This window comes from Brachionichthys hirsutus, chromosome 18, assembly GCF_040956055.1.
Source record: "Brachionichthys hirsutus isolate HB-005 chromosome 18, CSIRO-AGI_Bhir_v1, whole genome shotgun sequence".
NCBI classification, from domain to species: domain Eukaryota; kingdom Metazoa; phylum Chordata; class Actinopteri; order Lophiiformes; family Brachionichthyidae; genus Brachionichthys; species Brachionichthys hirsutus.
This window is the reverse complement of record NC_090914.1, coordinates 904,631-921,384: the sequence shown is the minus strand read 5'-3', so window position 1 is coordinate 921,384 and position 16,754 is coordinate 904,631. Positions and strand designations below refer to the sequence as shown.

General features: G+C 46.2%; 1 protein-coding gene across 1 annotated transcript in view; it reads right to left on the bottom strand.

Moving 5' to 3' along the window:
• The window catches only part of dicer1 (dicer 1, ribonuclease type III), a 21,462-nt gene extending 5,915 nt beyond the window's left edge, over positions 1-15,547 (bottom strand). The window contains exons 1-20 of the mRNA XM_068752021.1: positions 15,528-15,547; positions 11,188-11,305; positions 10,941-11,103; positions 10,036-10,166; positions 9,625-9,759; positions 8,636-8,796; positions 7,759-7,927; positions 7,149-7,621; positions 6,197-6,329; positions 5,353-5,595; positions 5,073-5,227; positions 4,851-4,983; positions 4,497-4,572; positions 4,256-4,395; positions 3,714-3,893; positions 2,846-3,059; positions 2,165-2,318; positions 956-1,138; positions 588-693; positions 250-425 (exon numbers count right to left, since the gene is read on the bottom strand). Of these exons, the coding sequence (XP_068608122.1) occupies positions 250-425; positions 588-693; positions 956-1,138; positions 2,165-2,318; positions 2,846-3,059; positions 3,714-3,893; positions 4,256-4,395; positions 4,497-4,572; positions 4,851-4,983; positions 5,073-5,227; positions 5,353-5,595; positions 6,197-6,329; positions 7,149-7,621; positions 7,759-7,927; positions 8,636-8,796; positions 9,625-9,759; positions 10,036-10,166; positions 10,941-11,103; positions 11,188-11,301 (3,239 nt within the window). The 5' untranslated portion in view covers positions 11,302-11,305; positions 15,528-15,547. The remainder of the gene's footprint in view (positions 1-249; positions 426-587; positions 694-955; positions 1,139-2,164; positions 2,319-2,845; positions 3,060-3,713; positions 3,894-4,255; positions 4,396-4,496; positions 4,573-4,850; positions 4,984-5,072; positions 5,228-5,352; positions 5,596-6,196; positions 6,330-7,148; positions 7,622-7,758; positions 7,928-8,635; positions 8,797-9,624; positions 9,760-10,035; positions 10,167-10,940; positions 11,104-11,187; positions 11,306-15,527) is intronic.
• Between the last annotated feature and the right edge of the window lie 1,207 nt (positions 15,548-16,754).

Genomic DNA, 16,754 nt, shown 5'->3' with positions numbered 1-16,754 from the left:
GCTAACTAAAAGGAACAGTTTTTCAGAGGATTAAAATCTAGTCAGTCTAGTCATTGACACTTTATATACCCTCTCAGTGTACCATAAAAGAGGGCACCATTACAGGTATGGATTACTCAAGTCAAACATTACAGGAGAAGGAATAGCGATAGTCACTTCAAAAGAAGTCCCGATTTTGCACATTTGTTGAAAGTAAGCTCATTTTCTTGAAATGCTGAACTCCAATGATGAGTCGTGCACGCCACGGACCTGAAGTCAGGAGGGAGGGTCCGAGCTCCCACTCCAGCCTCGCTAGCCGTCTGGGCTCGGAGCTCCTCCGCAGTCAGGAGGCAGTGCAGGCGATAGAGGATGCTGGGCAGACACACGGCTTTCCTCCACAGGGAGGCGGGGATGGGGTGGATGGCACAGAGCTCTGGAACCAGTATCTGGCAAACACAACCAAGCTGAGCATGAGAGGCGTTGTGGTACAGAGCATAGGCAAAAACTCGCCAACACGTGGCGGTTGAGTTGTGGAGCTTGTAGCTAGCCTGCTGCGTCTCAATGCAGAGATTCTGTTCAGCTAGCCTGCAGAGAACGGGGATCAATACCTGTTTGTTCTGCAAACTTTCCCATTTGGCCTTCCTCTTCTCTGCGCTGCTGAGCGGCAGGGCTTTGCCCTTCTGGTTGAGGTGGCGCGGGGTCAACAGGTTCAGCCTAACGGCACAAGGAGGACACGTCTTCATGAAAACGACGCCTGCTCAGAAAGTACCGTTAACGCCGTGCTTATCAAACTACTTCAAAAACAGACTGGCAATCACAAAGTGGAGCCTTTTTCATTGAACGCATTCTTCTCTCAGAATTTGTTGCCTCCATTAACTGGCATGAATGTTTTACATACAGGTCTGGCAGCAGGAGAGAGAAGTCATCGACTCCTATCAAACAGAAAGCACACAGTCATAAGCCCTCATCCGCTCACCTGGAAGAGGTGTGGTCCACATCCAGAAGCGGCTGGTTCAGGTTGGACAGGTCCAGGTTGTACTTGGTTTTGTAGTACTCCGCAAACGTCTCATACTCGAGCGAAGGGAATTTACTGAGTGGCGTCAGGTCCGTATACACGTCGGCGACGTAGAAGCGGTGCGGCTGGTCGAAGTTACGATATCTGAGAGGGGAACACCGACCGTTAATGAGGCAGAACATTAGCGGTGGGAAGTCCGTCAGCGTATGAGCATTTCTTATTTTGCTGCTCATGTGGACAGACTAGAACATCTGCCACAGCAGAAAGACACGGAAATCCTCGTGTGCATAAAGTGTAAAAATAATCAAACCGAAGCAACCAGTTATGAGACGCAAATTTTTCTGGCTCCTACTTAGTATGTGTGAGATTTTTGTTCTGTTTTTGTATGTCTCTTTTGGAGACAGACAACTCATTAAACCTCTTTAGGCGAGGGCATTAAAAAAGCAATTTGTAGAACAGTGCAGAAGTCATGTGGAGTCCGCAACTATTCCTGCAATCCAGGAAAAACCAGGCGATTATAGAACCTCCAACTCTCGGTGGAAGGAATGAAGAAAGCGACAATTAATGGCAAATGTCTGTTAGAAATAAACCATCAAAGAGTAGAGACGGAACCACAAACTACACCCTGCCTTGTTCAAAGAACCAGCGAATCATTTCTCTCGTTACCGTTAAATAGTACTGAAATCACGCGTTACTGGTTTCATCCACAGATTTGATGAATATATTTATTAGATTGAACGTTAGAGTACAAGTACAGTCAAACAGTAGCATGTATTACAGTACAAGTACAATCAAACATCCTGTGTAAGAGGAGCATTTCAAAAAAGCCCTTGCGTACACATACGTGTACTACATGTACTAACTCGGTGTTTAGCCAAACACCCACACGACACTCAGCATCTCTTAGCTATACGCAGCGTTTCATCGGGGGATTCCTCACGTTTCATTGTTGCAGATATTACAGACAGGAATAATGTAACCGTAAAAGAGTGACAAAATATCACTCTTTTCCCCTCGCCTATGCCACCTAGCGTCCGCCTGAACGAGACAATACCTGACAGACTAACATAACATGGCTCAATACATGATGTAAGAAGTAATATGATGAGTACACAAGTTTAATAAGCAGCGAGGCTCTTAAAGTACACGTTGATGTATGTGCATTGGTACCTTGGAATGATCACAGCATCCTGGTAGTCCTCGAGCTTGAAGGCGAAGGGGTTGTGCTTGGCGCACTGACCGGCAGGAATGCCAGTGCGGGCTTCAGATTTCTCAATGTCCTCCATGAACTTAAAGTCCATTTCTAACGCGTTCAAGTCGCCAACTCGATGAGCCGAAGAAGAGAGAGAGAGACAAAAAGCAGAATCGAATAGACGTCAGAACATACCATAATAATCCCACCTTGGTTTGATCAGGCATCCCTCTTATAGTTCGTTCCAAGCCTGTTGCTGCTTCCGTTATCATCTTGTGACATTTTCTGATTTCATTTACAGAACAAAAGCACTGATCACGATGACAGATTTTTATATTGATAATAGTATTTTGTATATTTTTAGCCTGTTTATGATATTTATACTGTTTTGTTATTTTTTTTTGCGATGCTGTGATGATGGAAATTTGGTGAGGATACATTTCAAATACAACAACAACAAAAAAACTCGTCTGTTGCCCAAAACTGAGTGTAATCATTAAAAACAGGGATTTTTCTGAAGTGCACATTACAAAAAATGTAATCGCATAATAATTTGCATCTACATTAGTCATACCCTTATGAATGTTTAATAATTTTGCACGGCAATTTGTGACGAACAAGCGAAATAGAGGGCTAGGGCCATAAGTAAGTCTACTCACCAACATTTAGAGGTAGAACGCAGTACGCAGAGTCAGCCAGTGTGGGCTTAAACTCCAGGGCAGGCTTCTCCAGCCGAAGGATGTGGGAGAAGACGTACTGGTGGAGGCGGGTGATGAGGCTAACCTGGGCGGCGGCAAGCGTGAAGCCAGATTTCTGCAGCTCAATGGAGATGGTCACCTCCCCTGAACGAGTGTACACGGGGAAATGGGGGATCTGGACAAGAGGAAAGTGCAACTCACCATTCTGATAATATCCTGATGCTAATTTAATGCGACCGACAGATACATTGGTTTTGTTTTGTAAAGATTGTTTGTTTGACGTCAAAGGTGTCCCCTTGGGAAAGACACTGGACCCCAATTTGCTCCCACCGGTCCCAGCAGTCGCCCACTGGTGTGAACGCGTGTGTGCGTGAATGGGTGAATGCGAGTCCGCACTGAATCAGGACCTGAACAGGACCTGTGGTGCTGGCAGCACCGAGACCCAGGACGGCGGAGACCTTCCTGCATTATGCCGTGAAGCTCTGGTCAATCCGCGAGTTGATTCATCGCGGACTCTTTTGCCGACTGCTAATACACAAACAAAACTGAGGCAGGAGAGGCGGACTCAGACAGCTAGCGAAGAATAAACTCCCCTCCAGGTCACAGGTCATCTCCGCCACTTCTAGCTCCGCCTCCTGTCTTCTCTTCTATCCCTTCATCCTCGCTGACTCTCTCCCATCACAGAGCACACCTGATACTTTCCTCCCCCCGTTCCAGCCCGCCTGCACACGATTCTTCACCTCCTTTCCACATTCTCTCCATCACTCCGCACATTAACTGAAGTTAAAACGCGTCCGTCTCGTCTGACGGTTACAAGCGGGTCACATACTCGAGGTATGGCTTTGGCAGTCAGGATGCCAAAGCACCTGGTGGTGTCCTCCGGGGGGTAGAGCTTTCTCCTTCGGAAATTGAGTTCATCGGGGAGCGGGGTGGTGAGGACCATCCCGATCACATATAGGTAGTACGTCTGCTCCGGCAGAGCGTAGCTGTCTCGCAGACACTCTGGTATCTGAGGAGGGCAAAAGAAAGATGAAGAAACTAATTCCTACATACTTAAGCAATACAATCTTTGTAAACGAGTACAATTATAAAACATCTCAGCATCAAACTAGTAAGGATCAAACGTTTACTTGTAAATAGATTGGCCATAACAATCGTCTTTATTTACACCATCTAGAGAATCTAAATCATTTACTGAGGTACTGAGGAATTCAAGTTCCAGCAATACCTGACATAAACACGCTAACAGCACCTAGCTGTTGTTCTAAACACTTTAAATGCCCCTTTTCCATAAAACCCAAATCAGCAGGACAGCACAACAGGCCGAAGCCTCCCAGCAGGCATCCAGAAGTTAAAATGGGCGGGACTTACGGCTTTAGGGTAGCACTGTCTCCTCTTGGTCGAGCCAGGTCTGCCTGGTACGCTGGTCTCCTCCTCATCGTGAAGGTCCAGCTCTTCCTCATACTTTACCGTCTCCTTCCCCACTGGCATCAGGTGATCATCCAGCTCACCTGGGGGGGGGGGGGGGGGTTAACAAAATAAAGCTCGTACAGAGGCCTGTTCTACAAACAGTGACAGTGAAGATACTTTCTCATCACGTGCCTGCTGTTACCTATTTTGTGTAGCTTCTCACAGCAGAGTAGTGCAACGGCTTTTTCTGCCAGTCGGTGGCAGTTCATTACGGGCCCCTGAAAGACATACCGAGAGAGACAGCGGCAGGCGCCGGTTCAGGGAGACTGCAACAGTGGCTCGTTGCTGCCCTCTGCTGGCTGTTAATAATCACTTCCTTTCATGTTACGCCGGTAATCGAGAGTACGTTTTCTTTCCAGCCGATTCCCGAGTCCTCATTTGAGATAGTTTGAGTAAAACTCTCATCTAGATCATGTTTCTACAACTGAAATCACATTTTTTTTAATGCAAATCAGGAGATACTCGCTTTCATCCCACACCGAAATCTTTTCCTCACCTTTACAGGAATTCGCAGAGGGGAGTTGATGGGCAAGTACAGCGTGGACTGGAAGCGTCCATGCTCTGTCTCCACAGTTTTACACTTTGGTGCCAAGTGGGTGAACGGATCACTGGGTAGTCGGGCACAATACCTACGCAGCAACGCAGAGAAAGCCTTATAAAAAACGCTCGTTTGAAGCCACATTAACTTTAAATCTTATTTGCCGAAACGCCCCACAACCTGTTGATGTGTCCGATGGCCGTGTTGACCGTGACCCGGGGACCTCCATCCTCCGACCGGAGCACGTAAGGCGGGACGATGTCGTCATCATCCAACACCTGCTCCACTTCAAAGTCACTCACTTCCATGGACTTGGAGCACTTGTTCCTTAAAATCTGATCGCAGGTAAAAAGGATCATCCTGGTTTACCTTCCACTGCGACAGCAACCTTCATTTATAGGCATTTACAGTTCCCACTCCTAAATGCTCGGATGAACAACGATGAATTCCGAGACGTCACCTTCTCTATGGCCTTGTAAGTGGTGAGATCTTCCTCGAAGGACCGGGTCCTCGCGCTGTCAGCCAGCATGATGTAATTGGAGACCGGCGCCCTGGCGCGGCCTTTGGACTGGACATAGGACCTGTACTCCGTGGGCAGGTCAAACCGCACCACCAGGTTACACTTTGGAATATCCACGCCCTCCTCCACAATGCTGGTGGCAATGAGCAGGTTGGTCTCATGAGCCCGGAACTTGCGGAGGACCTGTGAGAGGAGGGGGGGGGGGGGGGGGTACTTTTTTAACAAGTTGAAAAATGTTGCAGCACATTTACCCGTTTTGGGTATTCTTGAGCTTTCTCTTTTTTTACTTTCTCCTTTTATCTCCTCAGTACCAGCAAGGAATAGTCTCGGAAGTCTTCTCGAAAGACTCGGCTGTCGAGTAACTTGGTTTGAGTTTAAAATGGCTCGGAAGTCGAACACACGAGTGGCGCCGAGGCAAACCAAAGACACGCAAACGAAGGCGGAGTCAACCCGAGTAGGTTCGTTCTTAATCGACCTGCCGTAGGAGAAAGACTGAAAATTCTTCGCTTCGTTTTTCTCTCTTTAGCTCTTAGTCATGGATCCAAAGAGGCAGCAGAAACAGGACTGGAAAAGAAAAGAGGAAAGTAGAGAGAACAACTGTTGAACTAAAGACGGAAATAATCGCCAAATATGGAAATAGCGTTCATGTCTCGGCTCTCGACGCAGAACGGGACGGAGAAATCAAAGAGAAGGAATAAAACACAGGAGGACAGTTAGCCAGTGATTTTATGGAGGACTCCCTTTCAAAAAGGGAAAACACTCCCCCCTCTTTCTGCCTGCATACCTCCTCCTGTTTCCTGAACTCCACCTCCATCTGCTTGTTCCTCAGCTGGCTCTTGCCGATGCTGTGGCCTGTGATGAAGTTGCTGCTGATGTAGGCCAGCTCTGGGTCCTGCTTCCCCGCTTCTTTAATCAGACTGGAGGGACACAAAGAACAAAAAAAAACGATACCTTCCAGTTTCCCCTCGCCCCAAAGCACGGCCAAGTGAAGCCAATCACCCGGCAGTGACTTACAGGCTCTCAGAACACGGTATTTCTTTCCCACTTTGTGTCCACTCCTATATTTACAGCCTTAATCAGACACAGCTCTACAGGTTTAGCCCCATTAAAAGAAAAAGCAGAATTATATTTAGAGTCTGAAGACGTTTCATCTGAGAGGTTTGTTCCCCTCTGCCTGGTGGGGATCTCAGGAGTTTTGTCTTCCCGTGCGTGATTTGGACAGGGCTAACTCCCATCCGTTCAGCAGCAGCGCAGACGTTAGCATCAACGCTACTCATACCAGGTTTATGTTAGCTACAGGCAGCGTTGCAAACCTTAAAAATAATAATAATAAGAAAAAAACATGCATATAGTCTGGTGAAATTAGTGCACTTCTAAAGGATACAAAAATAATTCTCTAAGTGATACATATGAATGGAATGAAGTGGGTAAATATAATTCAGTGGGGAAGAGGACAGTTATTCTGTCTTTGTAGACCTCCTTGGGTGAACAGAGCAATGTTGATTAGTCCAAAACAGGAATACCGCTTCAGACAACATGCATAAAGAGACTAAAGAGTTGAAGTGCAGGATGAGAGCAGACTAGTCACTCCTACGTGGAGAAGGTCTGAATACTTTGTTAGAAACGGACCATTCGACCCTCATGGATCCAGCTAAACAGAAAACAAGACGTAATAAAAGAACAAGAACGTCGAGTTTGTCTCTGGCGTCAGATGAAATATCCATGAAGACACCTACCGGTTGAGAACGACTGCGGTGTAGCGCCTCTCCACGAAGATGATCCCACACAGGATGTTGGTGAACGGCGAGGGAAAGTTGGCTTCGGGCCTCTCTTTGGTTTCCACCTCCTCATCCTCGTCTTCGTCTTCAGAGTCACTCCAAGACACGTAATTGTCCTGGTTGCGGTTGTTGTACCACTCGACGCTTTCGAACTGCTGCCGCTCAAAGGGCTTGTATTCATGCAGGATCTCCAGCAGCCGCAGGACCTTTGGGGTGACGAACCTGAGGTCCAGCGAGGCGGGGGAGAAGTGCTCCTCGCAGAGGGCGTGCACTTTACGCAGGACGGTGTCAGTGAAGAGCAGAAACTTCCGGTTTACCTCGTCCTGCTCGTGCTTGATGTACTTCTGGAGCTCCCGCACCATGATGCCCGCTGCTTTATCTGCACACCAGGATCCCAGGACCTGCAGCACGGCCCAGCAGTCACTCAGGACCTGCAGGGGGCAGTGGGCGGAAACAGTTTACAGTATTTAAACATTATTTTATACCTTGATCGTTTCTTGACCTTGAAATTAACAGACTGCTTCACATTTCACAGGCGTAAAACAAATGAAACATTTCCAGCGTTGACCTGTTTTGAGACAAATGTGGGATCACGATCTTCTCTGGCAAAAGAAACGTTGCAGTCATTCAGGAAGTGAAGCGCTTCTTCCAGCTCTGCCTGGAGACGGGAACAGAGGCCACTCTTATCCAAGTAAGGGCCGCAGTCCAGCACGACTTCTCTTGGCTGAGACGCGTATCTGAAACGTACACAGCAAAGATTCAGAGATTAGAGCTCCGCATGAATCCAGCTGTCTGTCTATAAGACACATTCTCAGTGTCATACATCAGTCAGCTCATAGTTTACCGGAGAAAGAACGAGGCATCATTTTATTATTTCAAGATATTTCATTACTTATTTAGTTATTTTGGGGTTTGCTAGTGTGCCAAGGACGGGCCCCTGTGGGACACCACAGGTGGCAGGGCTGTTCGGCACCTGTTGTTTGCCAGGCTGACATGCAGTATTGCCTGTGAGATAAGAGCTCATCCCTTTTTTTTTATTATTATATATATATATATTTATATTATATAAAAATAAAAAAAGAGCTCATCCCTAAATTACAGCGCGTCTTTGCAGTTTTGCAATTCAACTGAATGTCAATAAGGATAAGCATCTCGTTCTGTTTATCCGTGTTTTACTGCCAGACTGCTACACATCAAGCCAGCACAAAAGGAATAACATCTAAATTAGAAAAGGCAGAAAAGAAAGTTGAGGCAGCTTCTTGTACAACTTGCGTGTTAAACTGGAACATGTTGTCTTCTCACAGCGATCACAAGCCCCTAAACTACATCAGACAACCTTCGAGATGTTGGCGACAGAAGCTACGCAGACAGATGTTGAAAGCTCAGATTTATACCCCGTACACACAGATGTGTGCATCTGGCATCAGTTAAAGGCCTTGTAGTACCTGTCTAGCACCACAAGGTCGGTGGCAGTTTCGGCATTGCTCTTCAGGATTCTCTCCAGATTCTGGATTTTCTGCTCGAGTTCCGATGGGTCACACTTTCCATTAAGGATGGAGGCGGTGAGGCCCAGGATCCGGGGCGTGCAGGAGCAGCCCTCAAACAGCTGTAGAGCGAGAGCGAAGAGAAAGAAGCGGATGAGCCACGATGCACATCGGCCAAAGTAACAGCTTGAAGATCATCCCTTCATTCCTCAGCTCATTCATTTTCTCACATTTCTCATGTGTTCAACCTCGTCGGTTGATCATTAAAATTAAATTCCTTATTTCTAAAAACCATCATGTTTATTTGTTAAGCGTTTGTTTTATAGCGCTCTTATTCTGTGTAAATAGAGGCTTTTATTTTGTAGGAGCATAAACGTCACGTCCCTTTTGGGTTTCGTTTCTTCCTGTTGATACATGTAGCCGCTGCCGTTCCGCCGTGCTAAGCTATCCAATAAAGCAGCTTGAGAGGCTAAAGACAGCACGAGTAGAATATTTGTTCTTCTGCACTCCAAGCGGCTCTTTCCTCGACCTGCACGCCTTAACATTATTAACAGGAAAACGTTTACTGTACGTACTATATATTTATATTTCTCAAACAAATGTTTCGTTCTGAAAAGGTTCTGATCTTTGGTTTCATTCTATAATACTGAAACAATCTATTTAGATTAATGCCTGCCTGTTAAACGTGTATAAAGTGTGTGGTGAGGGGGTTTTACAGCCTTAAAACATTTATGTACATGTATAATAATAAAATAAAATAAAGATCACTACATTGCGGATTTCACTTATTGCGGGTTGTTTTTGGAACGTAACCCACGCGGAAAATGAGGGACTACTGTATATAAAAGAAGAAAAACAGGACTAACTCAACTCTACACCTCAGATTTGGTCCTGCTCATTCGTTTCTTCTCCCTAAAGCAGCTGGACCTTCGCAGGAAGCACAAACTCACCTTCATGATCTCACAGTAGGGGTGGTCGGTGACGGCCAGGTGACAATCATCGAAAACCAGCAAGTTGATTTTAGACAGCTGCAGGCTTTCATTCTTCAGAATGTGCAGGAAGACGTGACAAGTCATGACCAGAACCTGAACGAGGGGAAGCGGGGAAACGTGAGGAGACGCGTTCTACCGCGACGGCTACAAAAGGCGATGACTTCTCCTAACAAGTCGACACACTGTATGCATTCGTGTACTCTGCTGGTGAGCCTTACACAACGACTCCACTTGGGAAATACACTCGGGCAGCAATAACCACATCCTAAGCCTGGTCCCATGTCGGTACAAGACGCCATGAGACACGAAGGTCCTCCATTCCTCCCACGAGATGAAGAGTACGACGTTAGTGTTGAAGAAGTCACTCACCTGGTTGTCCATTATCTCTCGACGCCATTGCTGCTCGGTCCGTCCTAGGGCCTCCTCCAGTTCAGTGTACTCTCCCACCCGGAGGTCTGAGTGCGTCCTGACTATAGCTGCTTGCTGAGCTACACACACAGCTGGACAAAGTGGAACAAGACAGTCAACGACGGGGGAAAAAAAGTGTTAAATCACCAAAGAAAATGACAAAATCTCGTCCATCTGCATGCATAAAGCTCGTACACAATGTGGAAAAAAATGTGGATCCGTTCTTGAGTCAAGCGACAGAAATAGAGCACTCGACTCGATTCTCAACTTCTCCAGTGATGGCGGCAGAATGCCCGTCCACCTATCAGCCGCGAGCGCAGAGCTCAGTCTCTCACGGAGACGCCTTCATACCCTCCAGCCGTTTTACCCGATGGACGCTTGTAACTGGGGCGCAAAGTGAAACTCGCCGCTTTAAAGACGCCGTCCTCCGTCACGCTCCGTGTCGACTCGTGCATATCTGACTAAAAGCATCGCACCACACTGCTCAGAGCGACTTTAGCTCCAGCGCTCCTTACATCTCAGCCATCGAACTGGTTGTTGCACAACACTGCAGCTAAATTTGACGACTGTGCAGCTCTTTCCCCCCTCCACCCCCCACCAGACATTTCTTTCTTAAATCTATACCGTTTCTTTAACATCTTTAATTTCTAAATTTCCAAAAGAAAAATCCCCCCCCCCCCCCCGATTTGTGGGTGACACAAGAAAATAATCCGCACAAAACACAGAGTTGAGCTTTACGATTAAATAAACTACCACCTATTCCTTGAACATTTTTTGCAGTACGGCGCTACTACCAGGCACCAAGCGCCAGGTAGAAAGATCAATTACAGTGGATTCAGTGGAACATCAAAAGCAGTAGCAGGTACCTGTGTTCCCGAGAAAAATAGTCCTCCTCGCATTTTCTTGATAGCGTCCGCGGATTTGGTGGGAGAGCTCTTTTGTTAGAAGTACTGCAATAAAGGTCTTCCCTGAGCCAGTATTCAAGCAGACAATAGTATTGTGTTCGAGAGCTGCTTCCAGAAGTTCTACCTGCAGAGGAAGCAAATAGTTTCAACCCAAAAGGAGCAGCGGGTCGGCCCGGACATCCCACCACGCCGGATGGCCCCCCCTTACCTGATATTTCCTAGGTGTGTAGATGTTATCGTGGATCGCCTCCTGTTGCCATGGCAGACCAAAGAAAGGGCCCATGGGCGAAGAGGCGGGGGTGACCAGCTGCAGGCCTGCCATGTTTCTGAGCGGTGGAGGCGAGGGACTGGGCTCCTCCAGCGGGCCGCCTTCTCTCATTCCATCGCCCACGTCTTCTCACACGTTTCCTGGCAGAGGAGACGGGAACACCGTGACTGTCATGTAGGCGGCAGCGTCTACGGCTCGGTCCCCACGCCGCACGATCGGGTCAAGTTCCATAAACGTCGGTCGATGATCAGCAGAGATATTGAGTAACAATATTAGCCGCATATCCCGGTTTGAGAGCGTCTGCTCGTTAACTACCGGAGCACCGTTTCGACGCCCTTGGCCTAAAGGCTAGCTCAAACTAATACCCCGGCGGGTGCTAACTGCTAACTGCTAACGCTGCGACATCACGTAGTTATTCTTGCGTCGCCTCCGCTGATCGTAAAGAAAGGACAGACGGCTTGTTCGTTCTTGCGTAACGCGAACAAACTCTCAAATAACAGCAAACCCCAAAGTAGCGTCCAACAAGGTAACTTCAGCTAGCTCATGAGCTAGCGACGGGGGAAATCACAGCGCTAGCGCCGGACCGGAGCCCGTGACCGGCCGGAGGTCAATGCTTGGCTGGATGCGCTTCGCCCGACCTCGACCGCATGATTTGTAAAGCTAAACTCGGGCTTGGCTTAACCGTCAGGTCCAAATGAAACGCGCACAACACCTGTATAGCACTGCAGCCAGCACGCACCATCACCTGCCAGCCTGGTAGCTAGCAGGCTAAAGCTAGCAGGCTAAAGCTAGCAAGGCAAACAACACGCCAAAGAGTCGCGCTTTTCAATAAAGACAAATCACAATGTTCGGTGTTCAATCTCACCCGATGCGTCGTTCGACCGACGGACTGGGGTAGACGGATCCGGACTCGTTTGGCGGATAACGTAAGAGCCATTCACCGTAAATCTCGCGGTGGGGGGGCACTTCTACGGACGGACCACTTCCGTTCAGAAGAGCCGACGCGTCGCCGCGACGTCGACGTAAACTGCGTAAATGCCCATCACAGTCTCAAGAATCAGCGTAGAGTTCGTACGGGTCCGTCGTGCGTGAGCGCAGGGGGGGGGATTCTCCAAAGTACGTTTAATAGTATAGTAAGAACATTTACGCTGTACATATTATGTGTCTTTGTAATTCATTGTTGTTTTGCATCTGTGGTGTAATTTAATATTAGTTTATTTGTATTGTTAAATGTCGAGTTGTGTGCATAATATAAAATGCACACAACTCTCATATACAATACACACAATAGATTTCAATAAGTAAAACAATATTAAGTATGAATTTAGCAAACCAGTCTACACTCCTAAATAGAGCAATAACAATGAATTGATTTCAATACAGCAATTAATATTATAAATCACGTTTAGTTAAAAGAATAGTACGAATTAAAATGTTAAGGATTTTTTATTTGAACTGTAAAGTGCGTATTAATTACTTCTCTTTATTAATTAAATCCTTTATTAATTTACCTATTTGCAACATTCATTTGACCTTCCATTGTAACTTCAAACTTTGCACATTTTAAGAAACATAATTTCAAAGCACAAACGCAGATTATTCTGTAAATTTGAAATATGCAACAAAATCATCAAAGCTAGCTAACACTAGCAACAATGACAGAACCCATGCTAACTGCCCCCCCCCCCCCCCCCCCCCACATTAACAAGCCCAAACATACAGCAATCGGCACCAATGCATCAATATCAGCGCAGGAAATCATTGCCTCTTACCGGCTGCCAGTTCAGACTCTTCCGCGAGATCGATATTGCGCAGCAGATGTTCATAAAAGTCCTTTTTAGTCCGCTCGTAGTGCTTTGGCGTGTATCTTTAGCCGCTCCCGGATCATAACAGGAAGAAGAAGGTGTGCGTCACTTAAATCGGTCCGACCGCACCCCAATCATACAGAGGGTTCCGCCTGCTCCTCGCTGAAAACCCGAGTGAGCTTTTTCATGATGTGATTTCTGCGATGCTGAACTTGCCAAAATGTCATCAGAAAGTTATTCTTTGCTGATTTTTTTTTTAGGAGCAGTTTCACTCAACAAAAAAAAAAAGCTTAATCTGAAGAACAAGTGTAAGGTTCTTTGATTGTTGTGTACAGTTCACTCATTTATTCACAACAAAGAGCAAGACGGCTAACAATAGCTAATTGGTAGTCTGATCAGATCAGATACAGGAGCCAGCAACAGGGAGTGTGCGTCCTGTGTGCGGCACATCCCTGGTGGCAATTGATTTAACTCTCCATGAGAGGATCAATGAGAAATACTAAGAGGCATTTTGCTGCATGACGTTAATGCAACAGATGCTCTCACTATAAATGATGCTGGTTTTAAGAGAAAGATAAGATTGTGATTTGTAGTGTGTAAATGAATGAAGCAGAGCTTTGTGCAGTCAGCGAATGTAGAAGCTGATTTCAGGTCAGCTGGTGCCACGGAAAGAGTCAATAAACACAGACAGGCATGGTTCAGAAATAGCCTTTTTCATTGCAAAGCATTCTTTTTTTTTGGACAAGCTCAAGCAAATCTTCGCATGTAAAGTATTTACTGATCATAAAACATTTGAAAACTCCATTCTTATAATTTATGAGCCGTAAAATATCACAAATACATTTCAGTTTAACAATATAAAGCCGGACTGAGATCACTGCTCGCCCTTCTCTGTGATTAAAAACATTCCTATTACTGAAGGCCTATTGTGAGCCTGCAGACTTTCTGTACTATCTTTGGCAACTTCTGTGTTGTCACAAAGGTCTAACAGTTCCAGTGACACTCCTCCTTAAGACTTGAATGGCTATTCGGGTCCATGAGTCCATTGTGTGTGTGTGTGTGTGTGTGTGTGTCAGCCCTGCACAGCAAAAAACACAAACTGCTATATTGTCTTAAAGGAGGATAATCTGGACCTCTGTTCACAGATGAGCAATCACACCGTTATAGTGGCAGAAACGTGGCAACATCACCAACACCAAAGGCGAGACAAATAAAGTCAGAATGTTTTGCGTAAACAGGGAACATCTGGAGAATAATAATATCAATATGTTAAAACTTTTATTCAAAAAGAAATAGTCAGAATATCAGAAGAATATCGTATTTAAATGTAGAATTATAAATACAGTACATTTGAACAACAATTTCATTATTAGAATATCTTTACTTCATGCAAATTCATTTTTAACGTGTAAACTGATATTTAAATGATCAAAATAATAATAATATTCATCCACATTCAGTTTCATCCTTTGTCTAAACATGAATCTTTTCCAAAAATAATTTATTCTTAAATATTTTTTCCTCATAAAAATAACATCAGGACCTTTACCTTGGTTTAGATTGAGACTAAAAGAATGACGCTTTTCCCAAAGCGTTTTTAGTCTTGAAATTATACTACAACCTTTTCCTCAACAAAATATAAGACTTGAACTCTTGTAAACTTTTATGCTCCTGTTGCTTTACATTTCTTAATATGAAACATTCAGTATTACGTATTCAGCACTTCCTATCAACATAATATAAAATATAAATAATGGTAAATAGACTGTACTTATATATCACCTGTTTAGCCTCACCATACAAAGCGTTACAACAATAGGTGGCCGTTTTAGTTTCAGTCGTAAAAGCCTCTGAATTAATCTCCCCCCCCCCCCCCCCAACAATGATCGTGTGGACACAGCTCGCTTCAAGCTGCGTTTTAGATGCCACCAGCTGATCTGAAGTCAGTATAATGGCAGGGAAGGACAGTGGCCTAGGCTGTGCGTCTGCCCTTTTCTCGGCGGTCGGCGTGAGGGAAGGTTTCAGCGGGGGAGGTTCAGCAGCAGGCCGGGCAACGTCTTCAGGTCCACCTGAGGCAGCAGCCACCAGCAGTAGAGCAGCAGCCAGAGCAGCAGGAGCACACACAGCTCCCAGTCGTCAGCCCGCCTGCACACAAACGCACAACGCACGACACCAGCTCCAGTAGCGTAAGTAGCTCCAGCAAACACATCAACTAAAGGCAATCCTTAATACTTCACGAAGTTCACGAACTTCTGAATTCCACAAACCGGCCCGTCAGCGGCCCTTGTTCAAAGTGCGCAGTTTCAATCCCCTGACTCCGAGTCCTTATAATTAAGAGGCTGTTGGGAAAGCTTCCTACCATGACTCAGCGCTTGGTTCGCCAGCGGGTCCAGTCGATGCCGACCGGTTGTCCTGCGAGAGAGAAGAAACGGAGGCTCGATGTATCTGAGGGAACATTTATCCCAGGATAGCAACATGGCCTGCAGAGAAGGAACCGATAGAACCAACCGTAGGCTCGGCAGAACGGCGGCCCTTTCTGCGATGGAGAACTGGAGGGATGTGCTGCTCGTAGTGTCTGCAGAAACGTTCGTTGTTAGCCCTGAAAAGACGAAGTATTTCATTACCAGCGGGGGAGACCAGGCCCGGCGTAGTCATTAAATCCATCGTGAAGATTTAGAGATTGCTTCTAAACAATGAAATTGGCCACAAGGTGTTCAAACTAAAGTGCTTCAGTGATTTCTCTCCACTTCCCTGGTAATTGCGTCAATATTGTTTGGGTTGCTATGGCTACCGGCTTATTGCCGACAGTGCTCATTTGGCTTTGAGCAGGTACCGAGGGGTTAAACCCAACAGCAGGCCAAAGAGCTCTCAGGGATCAGCTGCAGAATCGTCTTTGAGTCTTTCATGCGGGTCAAGACCATCTAGTCTTTGAAGGGTCTTTGGTCTGGTTTCACTCCAACTCTATTTTGGTTGCACTTAAAAAAGACAAGCAGTTCGGGCTCAAGGAGGTCGGCATGAAAACCGTCTTTGTTGCCATTCCCCCCCCCCCCCCCCCCATGAGCTTTTTCAGGTGCTTTTAAAGTGGCTTTAATTGCTCGGCCAGTTTGTGCCGGGGAGGAGGGGAACTCGGCACATCAGGCGTCTCTCTGCAAAAACCAACAGTGAAAGAATTCAAAACTACAACAAACCAAGCACGAGAAAGGCTAACCTGGGATTAGCTTTAGCTATTAGTGGCATAATGTTGCTAGCATGAAATACACGCAATGCTTGTTTTTGGCTTCGCTGAAGCTAACATCCAAATGCGACGCCGTTCCACTATTATTCTGGAACATGAACAAAACTCTGGTTTTATTCATAAATTCAACCCTTGTCAGCTTTTCAGACTTCATTCTCAAAAACCCGTCTCACTTCCTCTGAACAGCTGTTCCCTGTTCATAGACGCATGTACGGAACAAATCTGACCCGAGGTCAGCTCCATTCACACGCATAATGCTGTTCCAATGCAATGCAACTCCACGCCACGCGATTCGCCTTCAACCTGTGACATCACTGCTTTTCACAACATGATTCACTGAGGTTTCACACAAGACAGCATTGGGGGGGGTGCATTACACATTTAAATTCAGGAGAATCGTGATCTCATTTCTCAGATAATACATTTTGATCCACATTCACATTCAATCTGAGAATAGAACGCCTACC